This window comes from Cupressus sempervirens, chromosome 10, assembly GCF_028749045.1.
Source record: "Cupressus sempervirens isolate cs-2001-9-10 chromosome 10, ASM2874904v1, whole genome shotgun sequence".
Taxonomy (NCBI): Eukaryota; Viridiplantae; Streptophyta; class Pinopsida; order Cupressales; family Cupressaceae; genus Cupressus; species Cupressus sempervirens.
In genome coordinates this window covers 430,384,279-430,409,649 of record NC_143127.1, presented here as the reverse complement: position 1 = coordinate 430,409,649, position 25,371 = coordinate 430,384,279, and the positions used below count along the sequence as shown (strand labels likewise).

General features: G+C 34.5%; 1 protein-coding gene across 2 annotated transcripts in view; it reads left to right on the top strand.

Annotated features, from left to right (window-relative positions):
• The first annotated feature begins 13,389 nt into the window (after positions 1–13,389).
• Positions 13,390–25,371, top strand: part of LOC149534562 (uncharacterized) — a 96,009-nt gene continuing 84,027 nt past the window's right edge. The window contains exon 1 of one of the 2 annotated variants that reach the window (XM_089807534.1): positions 13,390–13,712. In XM_089807534.1, coding sequence (XP_089663660.1) covers positions 13,607–13,712 — 106 coding nt within the window. In that variant the 5' untranslated portion in view covers positions 13,390–13,606. The remainder of the gene's footprint in view (positions 13,713–25,371) is intronic. The other variant, XM_089807533.1, reaches the window with a different exon arrangement.

Below are 25,371 nucleotides of genomic sequence, written 5' to 3'. Positions count from 1 at the left end.
AATAATAAATTTAAAAATTACATTTTTTAAATGTGTAGGAATTATACTTGTATGGTTTGTGAAGACCCTAGTTTACAAAGAGGAGACATTAATCTATAGAGATGTCAATCTGTGTAGATGAAAAATAAAACCATGATTAGAAAAAATGATTTTCTTTTACCAACTTTTATGTTTACAAATAGTAATCTCTAATAAAAAACCAAATATACAATTCTTCAAAAAGTGTATATATTAATTAGAAATCAACTATCCTACAAAACACAGTGTCAAACAAAGACACATACAAAGACAACACTCTGCAAGCACAAACATTGGTCTGTGCAAGTGTCAATATGCACATATAGTGATCTATAGGTAGAGTCATTACTATATCAAATGTAGGTAACGATGTGAGATCTAGGCTTGTGTACAAGCAAAAATGTCATAAAATTATAAAAAAGTTAAGGATATGGGTCACATTAGGCATGCCAAAATGTATATGTGTTTTAGTACCTTATGCAATTAGGCTCAATGCATTTCAAACATTAGGAAAAGTCAATATTTAAAGAAGACTAAACACAAAGAGATTGAACACAATGGCATCAACTGTACTAAAATGGAAGCACCTTATTGCATTTGATTTGTTCTGTATCCAGAGAAATGTGGCTACTACTCTTCGAAACACAATATATTAATTCCTGAAGGAATAAAAGCTATCTAAGATCCAAATAAAGTTACACATGCATGCAATAATGGATATCAAATATGATGCAAAATTAGTATGAGGAACTTGTTGCACTATTGATCTAAGTGATGACGACCAAGATGAAAATGCTACCAAACAAACATGATTCAAGTATAAAATGATTCTAAAATGTTATCATCCAACAAAGGATATTGTGATAACATTAAAGCGCCACGAGAATGCTCTTAAAACTCTAGAACTATGCTAACAATGCAATTGTAAAATTGATTTAAAATGAACTAGTTTTATGATTCTATAAAATATTATGGATGGATTGAGGAGAGGCTCCTATTTATAGATTTTTGGAGGGAGTTGAGAGGATAAGACAAGGTGACACCTATGTGGAATCCACATAAGAGCCACATAGGAAACACTTGGAAAAAAGGGAGACCATGCAAATGTCAAAGTTGCTCGCACGCATGTGTGAACAACTTTAGATAGATGGGTATTTAAAGTTTGAGAGGCCCAAGGTTGCTTACATACGTGTGGGAAACTTTGAGAAAAGGGATAGAGGACAACCTTGTAAGGTTATAGTTGGAGAAGTTGCTTACATGTGTGAGCAACAAATTAGGCTTAATAGGTTTATAGAATCACACAAACTAGTATTTAATCATTTAGTAATTCAAATGATGTAGGCTTAATGGGTGAGGTCATTGGTGTAGACTAGGTTTTAGGTTGAGTTTAGATTTAGATTTAACTTACATTAATTTAGATCATGGATTAAAAGAAAAGGCTAAATGAAGGGGTTGAAACAAATATAAATTTATTAAAAAAAAGATTTCTGGTAAACTTATATTTAATTAAATTCTAACACATTAGAGGGATTATATTTATCATTTTTACCTTTAGGAAATGAGCACATTTATTAAATATTTTTTTTTAAATTAGTAAATGGTTGAAGTCTTGATTATATTATAACTTAATAATAAAACATCAGAGTATCTCCATTCAAATGGGCACTGGTAGGAAAGAATGGGAAAGAAAACCTCCAATCTTGCTCGAGACCATAGTCCTTTATTATTACATAGTTAAAAAGGGCATAGCCCAGTTGTAATTTACCAATGTTTTGTTCTCAATACAAGGAGAATGACAAAAGTTGTCTTTTGAATAATGAGATCTTGAAGATACTTCTATCAATCACTCGTCACCCTCTATCTAAGGTAAATGGTTTGAACGAAGCCTTAAACTCATAGTAGTAACCTCTTCTAAGTTATTTGCCTGAGATGCTTTCTCCTTACTGCCCTGCTACTTAGTGAATATAGCTTGAAGCAAATGTTAGAGTTGTTAATTATAAATAGTTGAAATCTTAAATTCTAGTGGGATATTATTGAATTACTTTGGTTATCCATTTAGGACATTAATGCAATATTAATCCTAATTGGTAGTTGTACTCTCTCAATTTGAGCTCATATTTATTCCTACTAATAATTTGATTTTAACATTCTTTAATAAAAAACAAGAAACAAATTCAATTACTCTGAACCTTACTAACACTAGTTCTAGTATATTGAGTTAGGAGAACTATACTTTATCAGTTAGGATTTTCCTTTTATGTAAAAAGAATCCTACCCTTACTTATTTAAGTAATGCCTTAATAGACTTCAAATTGAGAATTTGTTTTTATTGGAATTGCCTCTGCATATTGCTCTTTATACCAACCTAGTTGCTAGTCTAGGGTGCTTTAGATTATTCCAAACTACTTAGTCTACCTATCGCGATTAGAGTTTATCTTTTCAAGTTCGCCATACATTTCTACTAACGCAACTGAGACAAACCCCAGAATAGTTAAGCAAATAAAGATACATCTTAAGCAATATTATAACAGATACAAAATAATGCCATTCAAAGAAAGTAGAGGGCAAAATAAAACTCATCACTAATATGATCTTAATATATATTAGTAACATTATGAATTTACATAGGTTTGGATTTGGGATCTTTGAGCTACTACACATTATAACCTAGCTTGCTAACCAGCCTCTAAGAAGTTGTTACAAGCTACGACTAGTGTTAACCTTAATATAATTCACAGACAATATACATATCATGCTAACCTTACTATTCTTTTGAAGAAAACAACTTTAGATACAATCCTTACTGGCCCTGATCAAGACCATCTACAAAAATATGAAAACAAAACCTATAGATCATATGAAGAGATAAAAAGGAATAGACAAAAGAGAAAACTAGAACACATGGCCGAGGAAAGAACAAGAAAAACCCTCGACTTGATTGTTGTTGTTTCAAAAACTAGTATTCCATGCTAAGAACAAATCTCATACTACTATTTTCAAAAGGCCATAATAATCTCGATGATATTTGTGGGGTTTTTAGATTGGAAGTGTGGCAAGAATTCAAAGGTGCTCTTTTCCTTGCTAGACTTTTCAATGTTGGGGGTGCAAAAATCCAGTGCATCTAGATTCTCCAACTTGAGGCCTAGGTGGATATAAGACTTGAAAATGCCTAGGTAGTTTTTGAGCCATGCCTTGCCTTCATCCTCCACTATCCCTCTCCATCTAAGGAGAAACTGGATGCTAGATTCCATCTTCGACCAAACTAGATTAAAAGCTACATGTTCATGAATAACTAGCGAAGGTCGTCTTGGTACTATGGCCAGATTGAAACTCCTAGGTGGGTGTGCCACATACATTTATAGGAGGGGAATTTTGAGTTTCTCATCTAAACTCTTAATGGCTTCTTCCAAACCCACACACCAAACTGGATCAAACACATTCTGAAAAATGTTTGACCATTTCCCATTTATCTACTTTGGCTCTAGCTAGACACCCAATGAATGCCCCTATAATATTGTTGTTTGTTCTCCATGTGAAATCCTATTTGAAAAATCTTTCTCTAAGGGCATGGCTCATCACAATTCTCATCATATCATCCACTAGTTTTAACACTTTATTCCATCTCTCAGGTTTTAGATTTCCATGAAAAGCCATAGTCTGTGCTTCAAAAACATGGAAACACAAATATTGGTGTCCATTGTAGGATACAATAGGTGCGAGATGGAAGTGACAGGGCTAAACGGGTTTTAAAAGGCTGAATACTACAAGTGAAGGATCTAGAAGAACCTGGATATAAGTTGATATCAACTGATGCCACCCGCATGACATCACTGCATAACAAATGATGGGGGAGAGAGTAACGCCATAATTAGAGAGACAAGGGAGTGCATGTTATCTATAGAAGTAAAAAGGGGATAAAAGACCATGTGATTTGAATTTAGAATCGATGATGAGTATTCGACTGAAAGTAAATATGCATACTTATGATAATTAGCACCATTACACTCCTAAAGAATAGTTACTCTAAATTAGAAGACCCTTTAATACTCTATTTTACAATTTTTACCCATTAGAGATATCCATCCTAACTCTTCGTCTACCCCTATCTTTACTATATAATTGATAATATATGTGTATACCTAAATAAAATCATATTAATGATCGATAAAAAAGTTTGATTATATTAGTATACTAATAATATTCACTAGAGATAGGGATGTTGTTAAAATAACATCCTAGGAACCAAGGAAGATCTTCAGGGCTGGTCTAGATCATAGTTTAGTTATAGAAAACTGCTTAATAAAATCTATTAGAAAGCTTATTTTTAAGTATTGATAAATGTTATGAGCGCTGGTGGATCCTATTAAGAATATCAATCATTGATGACTAGCGAATTTTTACTATCGACACCCTTATTTGCCAGCTAATTTGCCTTCTTGTTGCCTTCCCAAAAAATAGGGCAAATTTAAGTATCTGCAAAATGATCCAAAATATTAAGAACTTCTTCTAACTTTGAGTATAATACCCAATTGGGTGTTGCTTTTTTCCTAATTGCATTTAATACAATTTGAGAATCTCTTTCAATGATAATCTTGGATAAGCCTAGGTTTAGACAAAGTTGGAGTCCTTCTTACAAGGCTTCTAGCTCAGCCAAATTATTAGTTGTTGGATCTATAAATTTAGCCCTTTTAGCAATCCATTTGCCTGACTCATTGGTAACGATGCATCTGATACCTGTTGACCCCAAATTGCCTCTTGAAGCTCCATCAAAGTTTAGCTTAGCCCACCCCATCAGTGGAGGGTTCCATCTATAATTTTCCCTCGCCTCTTTATTCTTCTTTTTATAGGTAAGTAGGGGATTAATAAGGTTTATCCATTGCTTTTCAATTGACCCATCCTAGCTAGAGAATGATCCTTCTTCTTTCTGGGAATTCCTAAGGTGAGAGTTTAATGTTTCAACTATACATGCTTCTATTTTTTTATAATCTCATCTAGTTGCATATCCTGGTCACATAATATTCTTCTTTTCCTTTCTTTCCATACCTCCCACATGAGGATAGATGGGAAAATATTCCAAATTCTGCAATAAATACCTTTACTTGTGTCTGTAGTCCATCCTTTGAGAAAATCAACTAAGGAGTTAGGCACGGGGGCATTCTAGCCTAACATTTGTTTGAGCCATTCCCAACAATGTTGTGTATAAGGAAAATTATATAAGATGTGATCAGTGTCTTCGCTATCTGGTCCACATAACACACATCTTAATGGGCCCTTAATACCTAGTTTACGAAGTCTGTCGGTCATAAGGATCCTATTTTGAAATGCCAGCCATAAAAAGAAACCTACTTTTGGCAGACAAGATGAGTCCCGATAGAGTTTAAGTGGGATTTCCACTTCTTCCCATCTTTGGGAATGAATGAGAGCTTTATATCCATTTTTCACACTATACCTACCATCTTTTGATGCTGCCCAAATGAGATTGTCGTTTCTTTCTAGTTGCTTAACTTTCCTACTTTGGATTATCTTTTTGTATACCTTTTTTGCTGTTGGCTCCAAATCTATGTTATCCACAAATTTCCATACCCAGCTTGTAATTCCATTCACAAATTTTTTGGTTTTATAATCACTAACCTTGCTTCCCCATAATTTGACTAATTTCTCTTTGATGCTCACACACATTTCCATGCTATCTACTGGGGGAAGCCCATCCCATGAATCTTCCCAGGATAAGGCTTCATCCCCCTTTCCAGTGTCCTAAGTGAGATATTTACTAATCAAGGCTCGACTTTTAACTATAAAGTTCCAACTTTCAGATCCTTTGGGATGGGTCTTCATCCTAAAGATGGAAAAGGGATCAACAACATTAAGGTATTTGTTATGGAAAAAATTTTCCCATTTGTTATCCCTTTCTTCAAAGAGGCGCCAAGTCAGCTTAGTCCCTAATACTTCATTTTGCTAATATAAGTTTTTTATACCTAAACCTCCAGACTCCTTCGGTTTGCATATGTTTTCCCATCTTATGAGGGCCAATTTTTTGGAATCCTCACAATCATTCCAGAGGAAGCTTCTAAGTTTTTCCTCGAGATTCTTATTGATATGTTTAGGTAGAGGAAGGCAGGAGAGTGGATACGTTGGGATAGCGGACATAACTTATCCGATCTTGGTGATTTTATTAGCTTTTGTAAGCCATTTATCTTTCCAGCCGCCTATCCAAGCTTCCAGTCTATCCAAAATAATTTGCCATGCCTTCTTAGATTTATTTCCTTTTTCTAACTCGATACCTAGGTATTTACATGGGAAAGATCCCCTTTTATGCCCCATGATGCCATAGATCTACATTTCCATTTAAGGTTTAGTATTAATAAAAAAGATTTTGAATTGTGTTGCATTTACTTTTGACCTAATGCTACCATATATTATTGGATGATACACCTGATATTTAGAGCTTCTTTTATTGTACTTTCACCAGGCAAAATGGTGTCATCTACATATTGTTGGTGGGCAATGTTGGGGATATTTTCTGTTACAATTATACCCTTTATCTTTCCTTTAATGTTAGCCTTGGTAAGTGCTCTCCCGAAGGCTTTTGCCATGATAATATATAGAAATGGAGATAGGGGATCTCCTTGTCTAATGCCTCTTGAAGTTTCAAAAAAACCTTAGGGGTACCATTAATAAGGACTAAAATTTTTGTGGTAGAGATGCTTTGATATATGAGGTTAATCCATTGGTGCGAAAAACCAAAGGCTTCTAAGGTTTTACATAAGAACCTCCAATCCACCATGTCATATGCTTTTTGGATGTTTGATTTCATGAACATGCTTGCCACTTTATTCTTATTGGCTGAATGTAGTGTTTCTTGGATAATTAGTATTCCATCTAGGATTGATCTACTTGGGATGAAATTGGTTTGTTCTTCAGATATAATCTTAAGGAGAATCAGTTTAAGTCTATTTGCTAAAACTTTAGATAAGATTTTATATATAGTGTTGCATAAAGCTAGAGGTCTAAAATCCCCAGGATTTTCAAGATCCTCCTTTTTAGGGATCAAGGTAAAAAAGGTGTAACTGATTTTAGATAGCAACGATCCACCATTTCTTGACGCTTCAATAGCTTTCCAAATATCTACACCAATAATGTCCCATCATTTTTGGTAGAAAAATGTCTAGAATCTATCTGGACCTGGAGATTTGTTAGGATTCATGTTGAATAACACCATTCTAAGTTCTTCCAAGGTGATAGACTTGTTTAAAATTTTATTATCTTCTAATGAAACTACTTTAGGTGCGGCTTCGAGAATTTTTTATTGAGCTACCTTATTCAAACTATCATAATTGTTTAATGCATTCTGAAGATGACTCACAAAAATCTCGACTATTTTATCTAGATTTTTAATGGTAATACCCAAGGGATCTTTTATTTTTACTATCTTACTTTTGACTCTATTGTAGAGGGAGGAGTTATGGAAGAATTTCATGTTTCGATCTCTTTCATCTAGCCATTTTTCTCTTGACTTTTGTCTCCGAAAGATTTCTTCTTTTGCCAATATGCTTTCTTGTTTGGCAAGTAGTTCTTTCTCTAGATAGTAGCAATCATTATTCACACCCTTCTTGATTACTTCTAAGTTTAGTTCCTTTAATCTTTCCTCAATCTCTAATTTTTCTTTAAATATATTATTAAAGTGTTCTTTGTTCCATTTGAGTATGTTTTCTTTGAGCATTTTCATTTTTAGACAAAAATATACATTCTAGATCCTTTAAAATTACCTTGATTCCACCATTCTTTAATGCATTCCATAAAGTTTAAATCTAAAAACCACATTTTTTTGCACTTTAAAGGGTTTCTAATTGGTTTAAATGGTACAAAAAATTCAATCCTAATAGGATAGTGGTTAGATCCTACTATTGGAAGAATAGAGGATTGGATATTAGAATTAAAATCACTCAGTTCTCCTTTGAGAAAAAACCTGTCCAATTTCTCATCTATATAAGAGAAATGCTTCCTTTTATTATTCCATGTGTATTTTCCATTATTTAATGGAATGTCAATCAAGTTGTTAAGATAACACCAATTTTTTAAATCTTTAGAGGCTTGGGAAGCCTATTGGATACCACCAAATTTTTCGTTTATATTTAAGATAGTGTTAAAATCACCACCTAATAGGATAAGTTCATTTTTATAATTGTTGATAAATAAGTTAATTTCGTCACATAAAAGTTTTTTATCTGTATTAAAGATTGGGCCATATATGTTTACTAAAATGAACTGAAGGTTAGTTTTGATGCTTTTGACTCTGTTGCTCATCCAATGGTTGTTCATTTTTAAAATATCAAGGGACACTTTCCTATGATTCCAAATAATGCCTAAAGCTCTTGAAGCTCCTCTAGATTCATGCAAGTTAATGTTCCAACTACCTATCTTCTTTTTCTAGCTTGGTTCCTTCTTCCTCGTTTGACTTTGTTTCTTGTGGTATGATAATTTCATATTCAAATAGTTTTAAGTTTTGTTTTAGTAGTCATTTCTTGCTAGGTGTGTTTAAACCCCTAGCATTCCAAGTGGTGATCTTCATGCTTCCTTCGGAAGGATCCTCCCCTTCCCTGTGTTAAATAACTGACTGATCTTTTGCTACTTTTTTACCTAACCATCTACTTCTCTGAGTTCCTTAAGGGATTTCCTACCTCTTTTAGCTTTCAATTTGTCATACTTAGGAGAGTTTATTCCTTCTTGATTCATCTAGATTCCCAACTGTTCTATATTTTCCTATGCTTTTAAAGTGATTTCAGATTGTTTACCTTCTTTCTCTTTTTTATCTTCACATTCTAGTTCTAGTAATATTTGCTCTGCAATCCCCTCCAAGTCATTGTCTTATGCTATCATTGGTGCATCTTCAGTTATCTGCAAGACTTCCTTGTTTTTGTCATTACCTTCTATACTTAGCAAATCTCTTTTAAAATCTTCACAAGTGTAGTTGTCTCCTCATAATATTAACACTCACTATATGAGAATCTCTTTCTGTGCATCACTGCTCTTATCTATATTTTCAAAGCTAAATACTTAGATCAGTTCCTCAGTCAATGAATCCAAGTTGTCTTCTTCAATCTTGTTTAGATTTGCCTTTTCCAAGTCTTCATCCCATATCGAATCCCTATTTAGAAATTCTTGAAAATCTTGTGTTAACGATCTTTTTCTTTTGCTCTGTTCACTTCTCTTTACCTTGTGATCACTATCAAAAGGATCAAAGAATTCTGAACTAATTGGTGGAGTTTGCCAAATTTTGGTGAACCTGTTGATTATCTCTTTATTGGCGATTCTAGTCTCCTTCATATGATCTTCTATCTATTTCTTTGGAATTCCCATTTCCTCTTTTGTATACTTAATTTCCCCTTACTCTGGATCTTCACCCACAAATAGGAGGTTATTTTCTATTTTTTCTATGCTACTAGCCACATTGTCCAATAGCTATTTGTCTTGTTGTTTCACTATTTTCTCTGACGACTTTTCCTCTTCATTTATTATTCTTATATTCTTGTTCTTTTTGAATTTTTTTTATCTTTTCTTGAGTTTATTGCTGTTGGCGACTAATCCTTGTTGCCTTATATTAGCCATGTCTTGATTACTTTTTCTTTTATCTCTGTTGAGATCTTTGGAACTTTGATTTACACAAGAAGTTTGTATTCTTGAGATAGGACTGATTTCTTTACATTTTTTTGTATTTGGTCCATCAATATTTTCTTTGCGAACTTCTAGTTTTGAATGTTTTTCCTCTTCTATGTTTTGAGTTTCTTTCTTTTTATCCTCTTGTGTTGTCTCCACTGCTTTCTTTTGTACTTCCTTAGGGGTTGGAGATAGGCTATTTCTAATATCTCTCAATGGGCTTGACCTTATTGATTTATTTGTTTTGACTGCCCCTCTCTCAAGAGCTAGCTCTGATTTCCCTGTTGTATCTTGATAAATCTTATGTAGATCTTCCTTATGTAAAGAAACCCTCTAGTTCTCTTTTTGATTCCTTATCTTCATCATAGGGAAAGTTTTTTTAAGATCCGCAGTTAATTGCAACTTTTTGAATGAAAATTTCCTATCATTGTCTAGTTTAATTATTTTTGAGATTTTACCTTCACATCTATGGAAGTTTAGGTTATATATAGCTCTATTTTTTATTACTTTAATAGGTTTGAATTCCAAATAATTAACCTTATAATTGATTAGAAGTTTAATATTATTATAGTAACTAAAAGATGCATCCACGCCAATCAAATCACCAATAGAAAACCCTATTTTCCTAATAATTTCTACATGCAAAAGTTTCGGAGGAAGGGATTGAAGGGTAATCCAAGTTAGGATCAAGAAGTTTAGCAATTCTTCCTTGCAATTCAGTATCCATTCCAAGCATTTCACAACATAACCTTTAAAATAACAATTAGAGACATAAAGGAAATCTTTTTTGACAAATTCATCACTATATTGTATGCATACTAATCTATCAGAGTGGTGAGAGATACTTACCTGGTTCTTGCATAATTCCTATAACCAATTTATGAGATTGAACATTTCACACTTTGGCCCATTCCAGAATGTAAATAAACCAACATTTGGCATTCTTGCCAGCAATCTTCACTATAATGACTACTGATGATAAGGAATTTATCCTTTGAGATGTGGGGATAAGATTCAGGGAATGATCTGGGCTGAATGTTAGAGTAAATGGGGAGATTGGAAACATGGTTTCTACGATGAGGCAAAATATATGTATTGGGTGAAGCATAGGAGGAGGTGAGACTTGTGAACTTATTCTGCCTAGGTGGACTCTTATAAATATTCAAAGGATCCACGGTGAAGTCAGGAAGAAAACCTATCTACCGAGAGAACAACTCTTTTTTTTTTTTTTTTGTTCTGAATATTTAGCGAGATTAAAAAACCTAATCTAATTATCCAGACTTGCCATGGAAAAAATGATAGGGCGAGTACTTTGTAATCTCGGGAAGTTGGAAAGCTTAGAGGATTCACAATTATAAGATTGAAGGTTTATCCGAGGATTGCTAATTTTCTCTCGATGGGGATGGAACGAAGTTACCTGATTAGGGACTACCGTGGTTTGGGTTGTTGACATTCCCAACCACATTTGACACAATTAGCTTCCTATCCTCTCCACATTGTTTGCTGGGATAGTTGGGGTTTCTATTGAAGCGACCCCTAGATCTTTGAGGTTCGCCTGCTTCGTGACTAGATGTTCCACATCCTTTTGTGCACCTAAGATTGCGAACGGATTTTATGTTTCTAAAGTGTAGTTGATTTTTGCAGGAGGATTGATATTGAGAGGGGTAATAGCATTACAAATTCTACCCAGCTTTTTCCTCTCCTTGTTACGGTTTCAAAATTTTGGCAATAGATGCAGCACTGCATAGATGCTAGGCTTTGTATTCTTCTCAACATTTCCAATCTTCTTAGCTTTCTAGTGTTGCTCGTGAGATTGTTTATCTTTTGTCGCATTGTTCGAATTTTTTGCATAGTTAATGATTGCTTTGCTCGCCATTGACGAATATGTGATTAAATTACCAGAAAGCTATTTTTTATTTTTGTTTATTATATATATATATATATATATATATATATATATATATATAACAAATAATTGACTAAAATTAAGTATATTGCCAAATGAAATATTAATTAAATTAAATTTAAGTATTAAGGTTGTCAAAGGATGTTTTTAGATGTTTGTCTTTTAATGTTGATTATTTTATTTAAGAATGTTTATAACATGTTCTTCACGTCGTTTATTTCTGTCATTATATTAGATACATAAAAAATGAACTCACCACAAAACTTATAGAGATCACCTATACCTTTTAGCATTATTTGATTTATCTATTGTCAACATTAAGATACATATTTATTTAAATGATATCTTACTCTATTTTCAAATTAAATCATATAATATTTTTGTCCAACTTAACCATCACATTATTCAAGTAGCAACATTATCATCTTAGTTTTTAATTCTAAAATATTTCTAAACATACTATTTTGTATTAAGTAGTTAGAAGCCTTGAAATGATAGCTCATGACTTATAACTCACATTAATTTACCACTACATTCAACATCCCTATATTTACTACTTATTACTATTATTATTAGTCTCCGCCTATTTAATATTATTATTATAGACAGGGTACTAATGTTTTTTTTTACCTCCCCTTCCTATTAATTTTTGACAACAATTACTCTATTTCTAAAGTTATTCTTAAAGTTCAACAAACTTTATATTTTAAAATTAATTTATGTTGATTTATTACTTTTTCTAATTGGTCCATTACATTTTTGGTGGGGCTTATTTTATTTTTCCATTTCAAAAAATACAATATTTTCTAACATGCATTAATGAATTCATTAATTGCACTCTATCTTTTACATATTTGTGACAACTTCATTATTAATTACAACTTTATCTTTTGTATATTTGTCACAAGTTCATTAGAGTCATAAAATAATTAAAACTTTATCTTTTTAATATTTGTCACAAGTTGATTAGATTTATTAAAAAAAAATCATGTTTTTATCTTTCACAACAAAAATAATGTTATATCGATATTAATATCACAATTTTTAGTTTTGAATATAGTATTTAAAAATGTTAATATATTTTATATTATTTTAAAAATTGGTTTTATATAAATCAATAATTACTAAATTTGATTTTTTATTAAAATATATTATTGCTATTAAGAATTGTATTGCTTTATATATATAAACTTTACTATATATCAATTAAAAAAATTAAAAACAATTAATCTCGAAATTTAACTTATGTAATAAAATTTTTAAAATCTTAAATTTCTTAGTTAAAACTCTATTCATTAAAATCTCACAATTTTACAATACATTACATTATGTTGTATATTTTTAGACAATGGGTAGTCGCCACATTATTCTATAAAATTTAAATTTAAAATATTAACTAAAAATTAACTAAAATTTATAACTTCTCTTTTCAAAACCATAATTTTAACAAATATTACGTCCAATTTGTTTCCCTAGACAGGGACTCCAGCTCTAAAAGCTCTTGTTTACTACTTTTCTAACCTTTGCCTAGTACGCTAATGTGATTTTATAATAAAGAATGATTCATTTTACTTAAAACAATAACAAATTAATACGTCCAATTTGTTTCCCTAGACAGGGACTCCAGCTCTAAAAGCTCTTGTTTACTACTTTTCTAACCTTTGCCTAGTACGCTAATGTGATTTTATAATAAAGAATGATTCATTTTACTTAAAACAATAACAAATTAATAAAAATTAATAATAATAAATAGATTTGGTCTTTAAAACGAGATAGTGCTTAGATATAAAGGCGGCAATCCAAAAAAATTTAAAGCTAAAAAACCGCACACTTTCATTTAAAAGTTGCTGAGTCCTATGTATGTTGCTTCGCCTTGCAGCAACCTTGCAGCAACCTTCGACATAAAGAGAGGCCACTGGACACTTTCGCCGCCGTTCTTACCATACTACCGTTTCTGTTTATTTTCCGTCTTTGGTGGACGTCTATTAATTGCATAAATCGCTACTTCGAAGTAGATTTTACACAGCCATGAGCTCAAAACACAAAGATACGGAGTCTGGAATTAACCGGGCTATTCTCTGGTTTTGCATTTCTATTCTCATCAATTTCAGCCATGGAAAACAGGACTGTGAAGGTACTTTATTTTATTTTTTATGTGAAAATTCTTTCCATTAATGCAATAAGGAACGTGGAAATTTCTGCAATTAGTAATCTCGTTGCATTTTAGGGTTTTTGTTTAACACAAAGATTCGATTCGGAATGTCAGAAACATCGAAAAGCTGTAGGCTGGAATATGTTTTTGCAGTACTACAAAATATATGTTTAACATTGCAGGTATGAGCATGCATTAGGCCCTGATTTCTTAACATAACGGAAGCCATATATTCAGAGACGAAACCAGAGAGGTCAATTACTACGTAGATTATTGTGGCTCATGTACGGTGTACTGATTATAGCTTCTGTATTATCTTATGTTTTAAGGATAGAATAATCTGGTATTGTGCACATTAATTTGCTTTAATATAAAAGCTTCGAAAAGATCAGCAGGAATCACAGGGTTGATATGTTAACGTCATGCTTCTGTAGCACTGTGCTTTACCATCCTCCTTTTCCTCAACGCAAAAAGGTAGGTTGAACAAATGACGACTCATTACACCTTTTCAATATGATCTATTTACCAGTACGTCTTTGTAGGTAAGGTCTTCCGCTATCTTCTGCAAATTTCACATAGTAGATTTCTTCGTCCATCACAGGTAGGTAATTGGACATACAAGAGGAAATATTGATGGTAAGATATCGATAGTATAAACCTTCGTAAGGTTGTCTACTAAATGCTAGATTGAATTTGTGACGAACCTTAGTATTTATTCCCTTTGGATGTCTTAAGCCACCATTAATCAGCTACTTTGGAGTAGATTTCATTCTTCATTTTTTCTTTTGAGTGTTTTATACCCATTTTACCGGAGTCCTTATAATTTTTGCCTGTTTTATAGTTAGTTTTTTTCTATTATAGCCAGCTTTGTTTTATATAAGAACAACAACCAGCCGTAGGGCGATCTCATATTTTAGCTGCCTCTTGACACTCTGAATAATTTTTAAATTGAATGCGGAGCCTTCCAATGCTCCCAGCTACCTTATTTGATCGAGTAATTTGTCTTTCTACAAACTGCGTGGATTACAGTTGGAGCATATTTTTGTGATTTGCAGATCACAACCTTCCTACATGTCTTCCAGAGTAAGTAGGCTGCTATTGCTATGAGAGGGATTTGGATCCTATTCATGCTCTTACAAGCACCTCAGTTATCATAACACCTTCACTCCTAAGAGCATGCTGCTATATGTTACTGTATGAATGGTGTAAACTTTTCTGGCAAACATAAGTTTTGAGCAGTTTAATTCCTAAGCCGTAATTGAAAAGCTTTAAGTTCTTGGAGTCACTTTGGACTGCATGATTATATAATCAAACATGCTATGGAATTCCACATGCATCTCTGCTCCCATTTCAGAATACAACTAAGAAAGTTTGTCCAAGATTATAAACTTTTGAAGTTTCTCTTCCATTAAAATGTCTTTATTAGCAGCAATTGGACATAGGTAAGAATGTCCTTAAATTAGATCTTGTCCTGTGCTTATTTAAGAATGAAGAAAATAGTTCATATTTCAAAAAAAATACAGTATTTGATCTTAACGGAAATGTTGGACAACTTTTGGTTTTTCTTTTGATGAATAAAATGAGTGTTTAATCTAAACTGGGGACTAAAAATGACAATCCGTTTTCATACAGTAGCAGCAAGGTCAGAATGGTTACTGTCTCTACTGACATTGACAGACCTTTCTATTCTATACAAAAATCAGCCAAATGAGCACTTTACCTTAAAGGACTAGATATAATGGCTGTTTCTTTTGCCAAAACTTCTTTTAAAATCACCAGCTTACTGTTACAGACTATACCATGTTATGGTTAACGAATGGTTCCTGGTAAGACTTGTAACAAGCTATGAATATTTCAGAAAAGAATAAAAACCAGAGGACTCCACGATGTCTGTTCTTCAAGATGCATCATTCAAGGACAGAAGAGATCAAATCTGGCACAAAATATATGCATCATCAACATTGAAATATCCTTTCTAATGGAAATAATGCAAAGACATCTAAAATCATGATCTAATTCACAGCATATTGAGAATTTGCGATATCCATAGAGCCTGTAAATCGATTTCTAGTGATTCTTATTGAAAACTTTTAGCTCATATGATAACCTACGAGTATAGAACAGTATAAAAGCTGAATATTTTATTGGAGGAAACAATGATAGTATGGTACTTGAATGGGCGATACCAGATTTATTGTCTTCTTACAATAAACAGACTAAGTATCTGGTTCTGAATCACAGCCCAGGCTTCTATATTAATGGTTAATCAAATTCTGTAGATTCCTTCAGCTGAGAATTTCCCTTCAAATCTGCTGTATCCCTCACACAATTGCTGTTATCCAAACTGCCAGCAATTTCTTCCCAGCGGTAATCCTCAAACCCTTGTTATTGCTGTAGCATTGGCGGCACATACTTCAGCGTGACTGAAGCTTGGGTTGACATCCAAGCCCTCCATTATGAAGGGTTCAATCCTGGTAAGGCTGTATTCCAGTTGCAGAGAGATGAAAACATAAATCAAGATAATAAAATAGACCATTCATCCTCACCACTGCCTTAAAACATCCTCACCACTGCCTTAAAAAGAAGTCACAATCCAAACAGCTACAAAAGCCTAGATCTTAGGCGAATTTTCTAATAGACGAGTTTGCCACTTGACTGAAACGATAATGTTGCCTTATTCTCATTAAATCGCCCAAAGATAAGGAAATAGCCCAAAGGCACCACTAATAACTGAAAAATAGGGGTAACTTAAGTGAATCCGAGCCCACATACTTTTCTTCTTTTATTTTGTAAAATTTACTAAGTTTGGGAGACACATAACTAAAACAGACTTAGTAAAGTGATTCTAGCAATTTGATGTGTCAGCAGAGGGGGGGCATTGCAATCCTCCCTTCCTGAGATTGCTGGCAATCTAGCAAGCGTAAATTAGGATGCAGAAGTATCTCGTTGCCTTCCGATGGAGCATCATCAACAGGCAATCCCTTCCACTTTAATAGATATTCTCGAACAATCTTATTCCTTAGCTTCTTTTCCCTCCAATCAGCAATATCTTCAGGTTCTAGAATAAGTTTTCCATCTTCATCCAATGGTGTCAATTCAGGAAAAGCAACAGTTTGTTGTCTCAAAGCCTTCTTTAGGCAAGAGACATGGAAAATATTATGAATCCTACTTCCTGTTGGAAGTTCAAGCACATATGAAACTTTTCCAATCTTCCTAAGCACCGTGTAAGGTCCACAAAACCTTGGTTTCAACTTTTTTGCTCCACTGCTTTTCAAAGAAGATTGCCTGTAAGGTTCCAAGCATAGGAAAACCTAATCTCCCACCTGAAAGGTCTTCTCAGTTTTGTGTGTGTCTGCATACATTTTTTGTTGGTTTTGTGCTTCTAGTATATTATCTTTTAATACTTTGTGAACATCTTGGTTTCTCTTGCACAAGGAACCTTGCTATCATCAATGGCTAAGTATAAAGGACAAATCATGATATCCGTACAATGCCTAAAACAGGGACATACCAGTAGTCATATGATAGGTAGTATTGTAACAATACTTATCTAAATACAACTATTCGACCCAAGCATGTTGCTGCCCTTGTTGTTTCTGAGGTAGCCTTCAACCCATTCGTTCACAATTCCAATTTGCCCATTTGTTTGAGGATGGTAGCTAGCAATGGATGTCAGCTTTGTCCCTGCTAGGCAAAACAATTCCTGCCAAAATGTGCTGATAAACTTGTTCTCCCTGTTACTACCAATTTTCTAATGAAAACGGGGCAATCTAAACACTTCTCGGAAAATAAATTAGCAACTTGAGAAATTGAGTAATCCGTAGCAATGTCGAAGAATTAGGAATATGTGGTCAACTTGTCCACACTACAAATGTAAAATCTTATCTCTATACTTATGGGAGTCTTGTGATGAAATCCATTGATATACCTTCGCACTTCTTTGGAAAGGGTACCTATAGGAAAAGTGTGTTTGGATTTGTTTTGTTGGCATATTGAATATTTGTGAACATTTTGCAACACATCATCCTTATGTCCCCTCCAAGAAAATCTCTTCCTTGCTTGTTAGTTTTAAGAAACGTTGATGTCCAACAAGAAGAGTGTCATGTGATTCCCTCATAATATTCTTTTAACTTAGACCCAGGAGCCAGGTAGATTATGTTTTTGTCATATCACATCCTCAATCACAAAATATCTATTATCCCGTTCTGTTCCATCCACTAAATCACAAGCATAGAAATTCTAAGCATGCTTGGACAACAATTGAGATTTGCAATCAATTGAAATCTTTTTAAGTTAGCAAAGAGTAGGTCTCCTAGAAAGAGCATCAACATGTAATATCCCCTTTTTCAGGGACATCAAGAACTGATAGGCCAATCCAATATATGACCTTTGAGAACTTAATGCAAAATTATTAAGCCCTTTTTAATTAAAGGAGAGTGAATAAGAGATGAGTGGCATGAGGGACAGGGACAAGAATACATAAGCTGAAGAATCATAGGTTGGGTCTTTAAAAGGCGGAGGAGAAACTCATTTCTTCATGCTTGGTTTATAATTCAGATTTCAATTTCTCTCTTGAGAGAGTATTTGGAAAGCTTCAGCTTTCATCCAGCTTGAGGACGTAAACCCTCATGTTAGTAGTCAGTGGACGCAACGCCATTGTCCATGGAGACGTCATAGCAGGTGTCTCACATGTACTTAAAGGTTCTTTTCTTAGTATTCCAATCTGGCTGTAAAATTGTGTTTAGGATTGGATTTTGAATGCTAGTTATTGTATTGCTGATGTATAAAGCAATAACATATTCTAAGGTATTTTATGAGAGTCTATTGGTTTATAATGCATCTTCATATGTTTTTGTTCAAAAAATTATCTTGAGATAAAATTAGACCAATATCCATTTGGGATATTTCAGTGGTATCAGAGCTGGTTTCCCTGCCAGCCTATGAATTTTCTTAGAGACTACAATATTGCCAGAATTTCAACTGCTAACTAATGGAAAATTATATATTTATGGAGAAATTATTGGTAGAGAAATATATGCTTCCGTTTCCATAGTTCGATCTCTCAACTTCTGTAAAGGGAAGCATCGGGTATTTGGAGGGCACAGTGTGTGATGATATTCAACTGAAGATTGGTCGAGGTCGTGAATAAGTCTCAGGCAACTCTATTCGATACACACTACAATTAACATCTAGACGCCCTTTTGGATAGACTGTGGGAAGTATTATGCTTCGTTTGAGGAAATGGTTGACATCTAAACCTATATCTATCCTCTAACCGTGGTCATGGGAGGCTTGTTTTTTGGCATTGCAACTGGATACACAACCCAAAAATTGTTGAGTTGATTGGCACATGAATTGATTGGATTGCAAACTGAAGATATTGGGAGCTGCTATTATAGAGGAATGTAAACAGACACAGGCAAAGTTTATTCATCAATTATTGTGAAGATTGTTCATAGCAACCTCAAACACTGAAGGAGTTAAATTTGGGTCAACTTTCATATGCCTAGCGCTTAGAAATGTCGTCTTAACATCTAGGGCAAGGATTTTGATTATGTTTGACAGGTGCGGGAATGGTACATGCCGTGAATAGTTATGAGAAACTCAAATGACACTATTGGGGGTCAAGGAAATAATTCTGGGAATTTGGTACATTTTGATTGCTGTAAGTCATTCATTTTGGCCATTGGAATGAATAAAAGTGATTTCGTTGATGATGAAAGCCAAGTGATAAATATACTTCATTGTGTACATATAAGACAAATTTATCGGTTCTTATTACCATTTGCATAGTCTAGATGGGCATGTAGACAAAAAAAAAAATGGTGCAGTAAATTTATTGAAGCGCAAATTATTATCAAATGTTTTTTTTTTTGGCATCAATTATTACTATGGTAAATGTTCCAATTAAGTTAATTGAAGAAGTTTGTAAAGAGAAGGGAGAAATAACGACTCAGAGGGCATTGTGGGATTTCATTCTTGGAAGTGATGCAGTTGTTGGTATCGTATTCGGTTAACTCAAATTTCTTAAAGTTGCTGAGACTTCTTTCTTAGGCAACACTTCATCTCCTTAGTCAGATTGGAGTGAGACAAACGTGTCGATTGCTAGGATTTTGGGAACGAAAATTTTAAGAGACATCTCCAGTAATAGGCAACGTGGAGTGGAGATGTGGATACGATAAGAATATTTCATTCTTGGAAGTGATGTGGATACGATAAGAAATAACGACTCAGAGGGCATTGTGGGATTTCATTCCTGGAAGTGATGCAGTTGTTGGTATCGTATTCCGTTAACTCAAATTTCTTAAAGTTGCTGAGACTTCTTTCTTGGGCAACACTTCATCTCCTTAGTCAGATTGGAGTGAGACAAACGTGTCGATTGCTAGGATTTTGGGAACGAAAATTTTAAGACATCTCCCGTAATAGGCAACGTGGAGTGGAGATGTGGATATGATAAGAATATTTCATTCTTGGAAGTGATGCGGATACGATAAGAAATAACGACTCAGAGGGCATTGTGGGATTTCATTCCTGGAAGTGATGCAGTTGTTGGTATCGTATTCGGTTAACTCAAATTTCTTAAAGTTGTTGAGACTTCTTTCTTAGGCAACACTTCATCTCCTTAGTCAGATTGGAGTGAGACAAATGTGTTGATTGCTAGGATTTTGGGAACGAAAATTTTAAGAGACATCTCCCGTAATAGGCAACGTGGAGTGGAGATGTGGATATGATAAGAATATTTGGCAGCCAAATGATTGGTAACCGTTATTGTGTGCAGAAGAACGTCATGGGAGAAGCTCATCATTAGTATTCAAGGAGTTGTAGATATATATATTCTCTGAACATAGAGCTCATAGCCATTCTAGACATGCATCGAGCCACCTAATGCAAGGAGTTTTCTTTCTAGGTGGGTATCATAATATTGAGATTCGTTAAACTTGGAGTTTGACTATCATGAATATCATCTATTGAAAGATTGTGAAATGTGCATGAGCTTAAAATATTGTTGAACAAATGAGATATAGAAACACCAATGTTTGAATAGTGGGTTGAACACAACTGGATATATCATGTGAGCTTATCAGTAGGATTTTGAGAGCCGAGTAATAATATTTGTCATTAACTTCAAAGTTTGGGCCATCAACAGTTATTAGTATAGCTGAGTGAGTGTAATGACCGCAAAGAACTACTTAGAAATTACCACTAGCATAATCGTATACTTGAAGAGTACAGTAACTTGTCTTGAGTGTGTTGCCAAGTTTTAGCTTTCTCCTTTTTAAGGTTGAGGTCATTGGTTCAAGTGAGTGTATTTCCAAGAGAGAGGTGTCTAAGTCTGTTTTAGGTCACTTACTTCTCATCTTTCCCGAAGCTCTTTGCTTTCTTCATTTTCCGGGTTTCCCTTTGCAATACATTTACCTAACCCTTCTGTGCAGGTTTCCTATTTTTCCCGAACGCACGAGGCTTAGGTGATTTAGGCATGGTTGGGGTGTGATCTTGTGTCCTCCCGAGGATAAATAAGTGTTTTACACCTTATTTTCTATAATCTTGCCCTAACATTAATTATCTCATAGATTCTGAGTTCTCGAGTTGATTCTCCCATCAAGCGAACTACACCATGTGCAAATCCAAAGGTTGAAGCCATGGAAAGTGATTAAAAGGGTGCGTATGTGCTTTTGCCAATGCCCGAGGATTTTTGGAGTTGTGGATAGAGTCCAGGTTGGTTCTCTTTCAGATCTGTGAAGAAAAGATCAAGTGTTGCTTAGAAATCTGGGTTCATGGTTTTGTTGCTGCATACTCATGGAAATGGAGCTGTCTTGTTCTATTTCCGAGGCTGTATGAATTTAAGCCGAATCTCAGCTTGAATGATCAATTAATGTCAGCATAGTGTTGAAAGAACTAATTGAAGGCTCATAATGAGTGAGGCATGCTCGAGATTTGATTCCAAGGCCATTAGGTTGAAGTTAAAGGTCAAATGCTATTTGCTGTGCCTCAGTTCGAAGAATGCTACTGAGAAAGGAGTTTTCCACTCAAAGGTAACAAAATGGGTTACTTTTCCGAAGGCTTTGAGAATACAAAGTCAAGATTACTCAAAAATTCGAATATCCTTCGGAGATGCCCAAAAGATACTTCCGGAATACAAGAGTTGCACTTTTGGAATACCAAATTGAAGTTGCAAGAATACACCAGACAATATTGTGCACTGTAACTTGGACTAACTGCTAAGACCGTTGGATGTAGTTTGGAACATCGTTGCAAGGACTATTCACGCAGTTTTGTGAATTTTCCTTAAAGTCAAATAAACAAAAGATTAAAATAAGATTAACATAATTGCATTGTGGAGTTCAGATTCGAGAAAAATAGAAGATCTGAAAAGCAATGTTTTTTTAGAGGAACAATACTTTTAAAGGCCCTCAACTAAGAAACTTGCAGAAAGAAAAATAATAGGGTTGGCTATAGATACTGGGTTTGCAACTAGAACACATGGAATCCTCAAATGACGTTCTCTTCAAATTGGAAAAGATAGAAACATATTTGACCCATGTAGAGCAGGTAGATTGTAGGCTCGCGAATTGGGCTTTACAACCCGAAATGGTTACCTTGGTCCAACCCAAGTTTATGAAACATCCACATAAAGATGTGAGGCTTATAGTTGCCTCTTGTCTCAATGAGATTATGTGGATAACATCTCCTACAACAACCCACAATGGTGTGGTGTTGAAGAAAGTTTTGCAGTTGATAGCGAAGAACTTGGAGGGATTACGTAATGACAACGAACCTGCTTTTGACGAGAGGGTTTAGATTTTGAATATTATGGCAGAGATGAGATTATTTTATATTATGATTGACCTTGAACGCAATGATTTAGTTCTTCATCTATTAGAATGCTTCTTGTTCGAAATTAGGAGCTACCATTCAGGAAGTGTAAAGACCTGCATGCACACTACTATATCTTCAATTCTTGATATACATGTTGAAATTTGCAAGAGGTTGCAGTCAACCTTGTTAGCATTTTGGAGAGGGGAACATAGATATTGCAAAGGCCCGTTTAAGTTGACGATCTCATCTGTAGCCTTTGAGTTCGTGGAGGAAGTAACTAAGCACAGAATCAACAGATTTCAAGATTGCATGACGGATAGTGAGTTGATCTCTGTGGGTTTACAAGTTAAAGGAATCCCTATGAGGCAAGAACCAATTTGCTTGACATGTGAGGACACTAGTACACCCGATCATGTTTGTGGGAATTGTAATAACGAAGAGGAGGCTAAAGAAATTCAGACCAGCATTTGAAAAATGTAGATAAGATGATTTCAGCTGTGGATAAGGAACATACAAGTTTCTACGTTGGTGATTTGGAGGTTAACCTTGACAAACATGTTGACGAGGCTGGTTGTACTCAAAGTAATGGCATGTTGGAGTCTTTGTATGATGAGTTTTGTGTGAAAATGATAACATAGCAACATTTTTGCCATTGCATGCAAATCAAAGGAACAAGGAAATTGAGGCCTATGATTATGTTTTAGAGAGGTGTGATGAACCATGTTTTTTATATGTATGATATTAACCTCGAGGAATAGTCCAAGATGACACTACATGATGATGAGTTGTATCAACATGACAATAATATGATGCATGCCGTAAAAAAAAGCTGAAGGTTAGTGAAGACATGGTTGTGGCATCTTTGGTACGTTATGACAACACTCACAGGTGGTTGAGGATTTCCATAGGAAGGCTCAAAAGGGAGGGGAATGCTTGCTACTGAATTGCAGGCAGTTAAAACAACCCTTGAATCTATGAAATTAGATTATTTATGTTTGCTTTTTGACAAGGATTATATTCTTAAGGTTGCTGGAATATATGTTGATCAGTTGAGTAAAGGAAAGAATGAGATTATGGAGCACAACAGGGAGCTTAAGTATGCTCATGAGGCATTGGAGGATACACAAATTGCTCTTCATGAAGCAGAAAATCTGGTTAGGGTCACAAATCATACTAGGGAGCATGAGAGTAAAGAGAGGTAGGAGTTTTTCCAAGAAGTAATTAATGAACTTGATAGCATTCAGCAAACTTATGACTTAGATAGTTGTCCCAAAGGACGTAGCACCAAAATTTCAAATCACATTCAGCTTGTAGACAATGGAGAATCCGATTTTGAGACCGATGATGGCACACTCATTGATTTTGGTCAGGAGTTCCAGATTGATATTTGTTGCAACCAAGAGGTTGCTACCTTGACAGAGGGACATAACGCTGATTACAAATCAGCCTTGGACAGAGATGTGGCGAGCATCATAGTTAGAGTGCATATAGTGAGAGGAGCAACGTTGTGGCAGTTGAGCAGTTGGGATACTCCACCCATTATGGGTACAAAGCAACAAGATATTACAGATAGTTGGGAAGGTGGATGGCCCTTTTGTTTGTGCGATCGAGGAGGAACATTCCCATGGTTCGTAATGTTTTTAGGAGTTGGTTGGCACACAGTTGAGTTCCCACACTTATTTGACCACAATGGTGCTTGTGATCTCAATTGGAGTGAGATTCTTAGTTGGATTGAGGATCTTCTTGTATATGATGGTAGTACATGTTCGATTGTTCTAGGTGAACATGCACATGGGATGGTTTAGGATCCTCGCATTAGCACGCTTGATGTATTATTATTAGGGGAAGTTGGTGAATGGCTTTGCAATTCTCAATCCTTCATTCATATCATAGTAGCACGTTGGATTTTCAAAGCATTATTCATGATGATGATATGGGACCCAGGTATCGTGGTTGCTTGCTAGTAGTTGTTTGAGGGCAAACAATCTAGAGAGCGGAGGACTGTAATGTCCCCTTTTTCTGGGACATTAAAAATTGATAGGCCCATCCAATATATGACCTTAGAGAACTTAATACAAAATTATTAAGTCAATTTTAATTAAAGGAGAGTGAATAAGAGATGAGTGACATGAGGGACAGGGATAAATATACACAAGTTGAAGAGTCACAGGTTGGGTTTTTAAAAGGCGGAGGAGAAGCTCGTTTCTTCATGCTTGGTTTATGATTCAGATTTCAATTTCTCTCTTGAGAGAGTATTTGGAAAGCTTCAACTTTCATGCAGCTTGAGGACGTAAACCCTCATACTGGTAGATAGTGGACCCAAACCTATTGTCCGCAGAGACGTCACAGCAGGTGTCTCACATGTGCTTATAGGTTCTTTTCTTAGTATTCCAGTTTGGCTGTAAAATTGTATTTAGGATTGGATTTTGAATGCTAGTTATTATATTGCTGATGTATAATGCAATAACATATTCTAAAGTATTTTATGAGAATCTACTAGTTTATATTGTTGGTTTATAATGCATCTTCATATGTTTATGTTCGAAAAATTATCTTGAGATAAAATCAGGCCAATATCCATTTTGGATATTTTACAACTACGTTCCTTTTCCCTTTGATAAATTCTATTTTAAAGTCATATGCTTGGATTTTGCTTACCCACTTCTATTAACGTTCATTGAGATCCTTTTGTTCCAGAAAGTACTTAAAGTTATTAAGACTAGTTTTGACTGTAAATCTTGTACTTTCGAAATATTGTTTGAACTTGGCTAAACTGTGCATAATCTCTAACATCTCTTTGTCCTGAGTGAAATACAACCTTTAT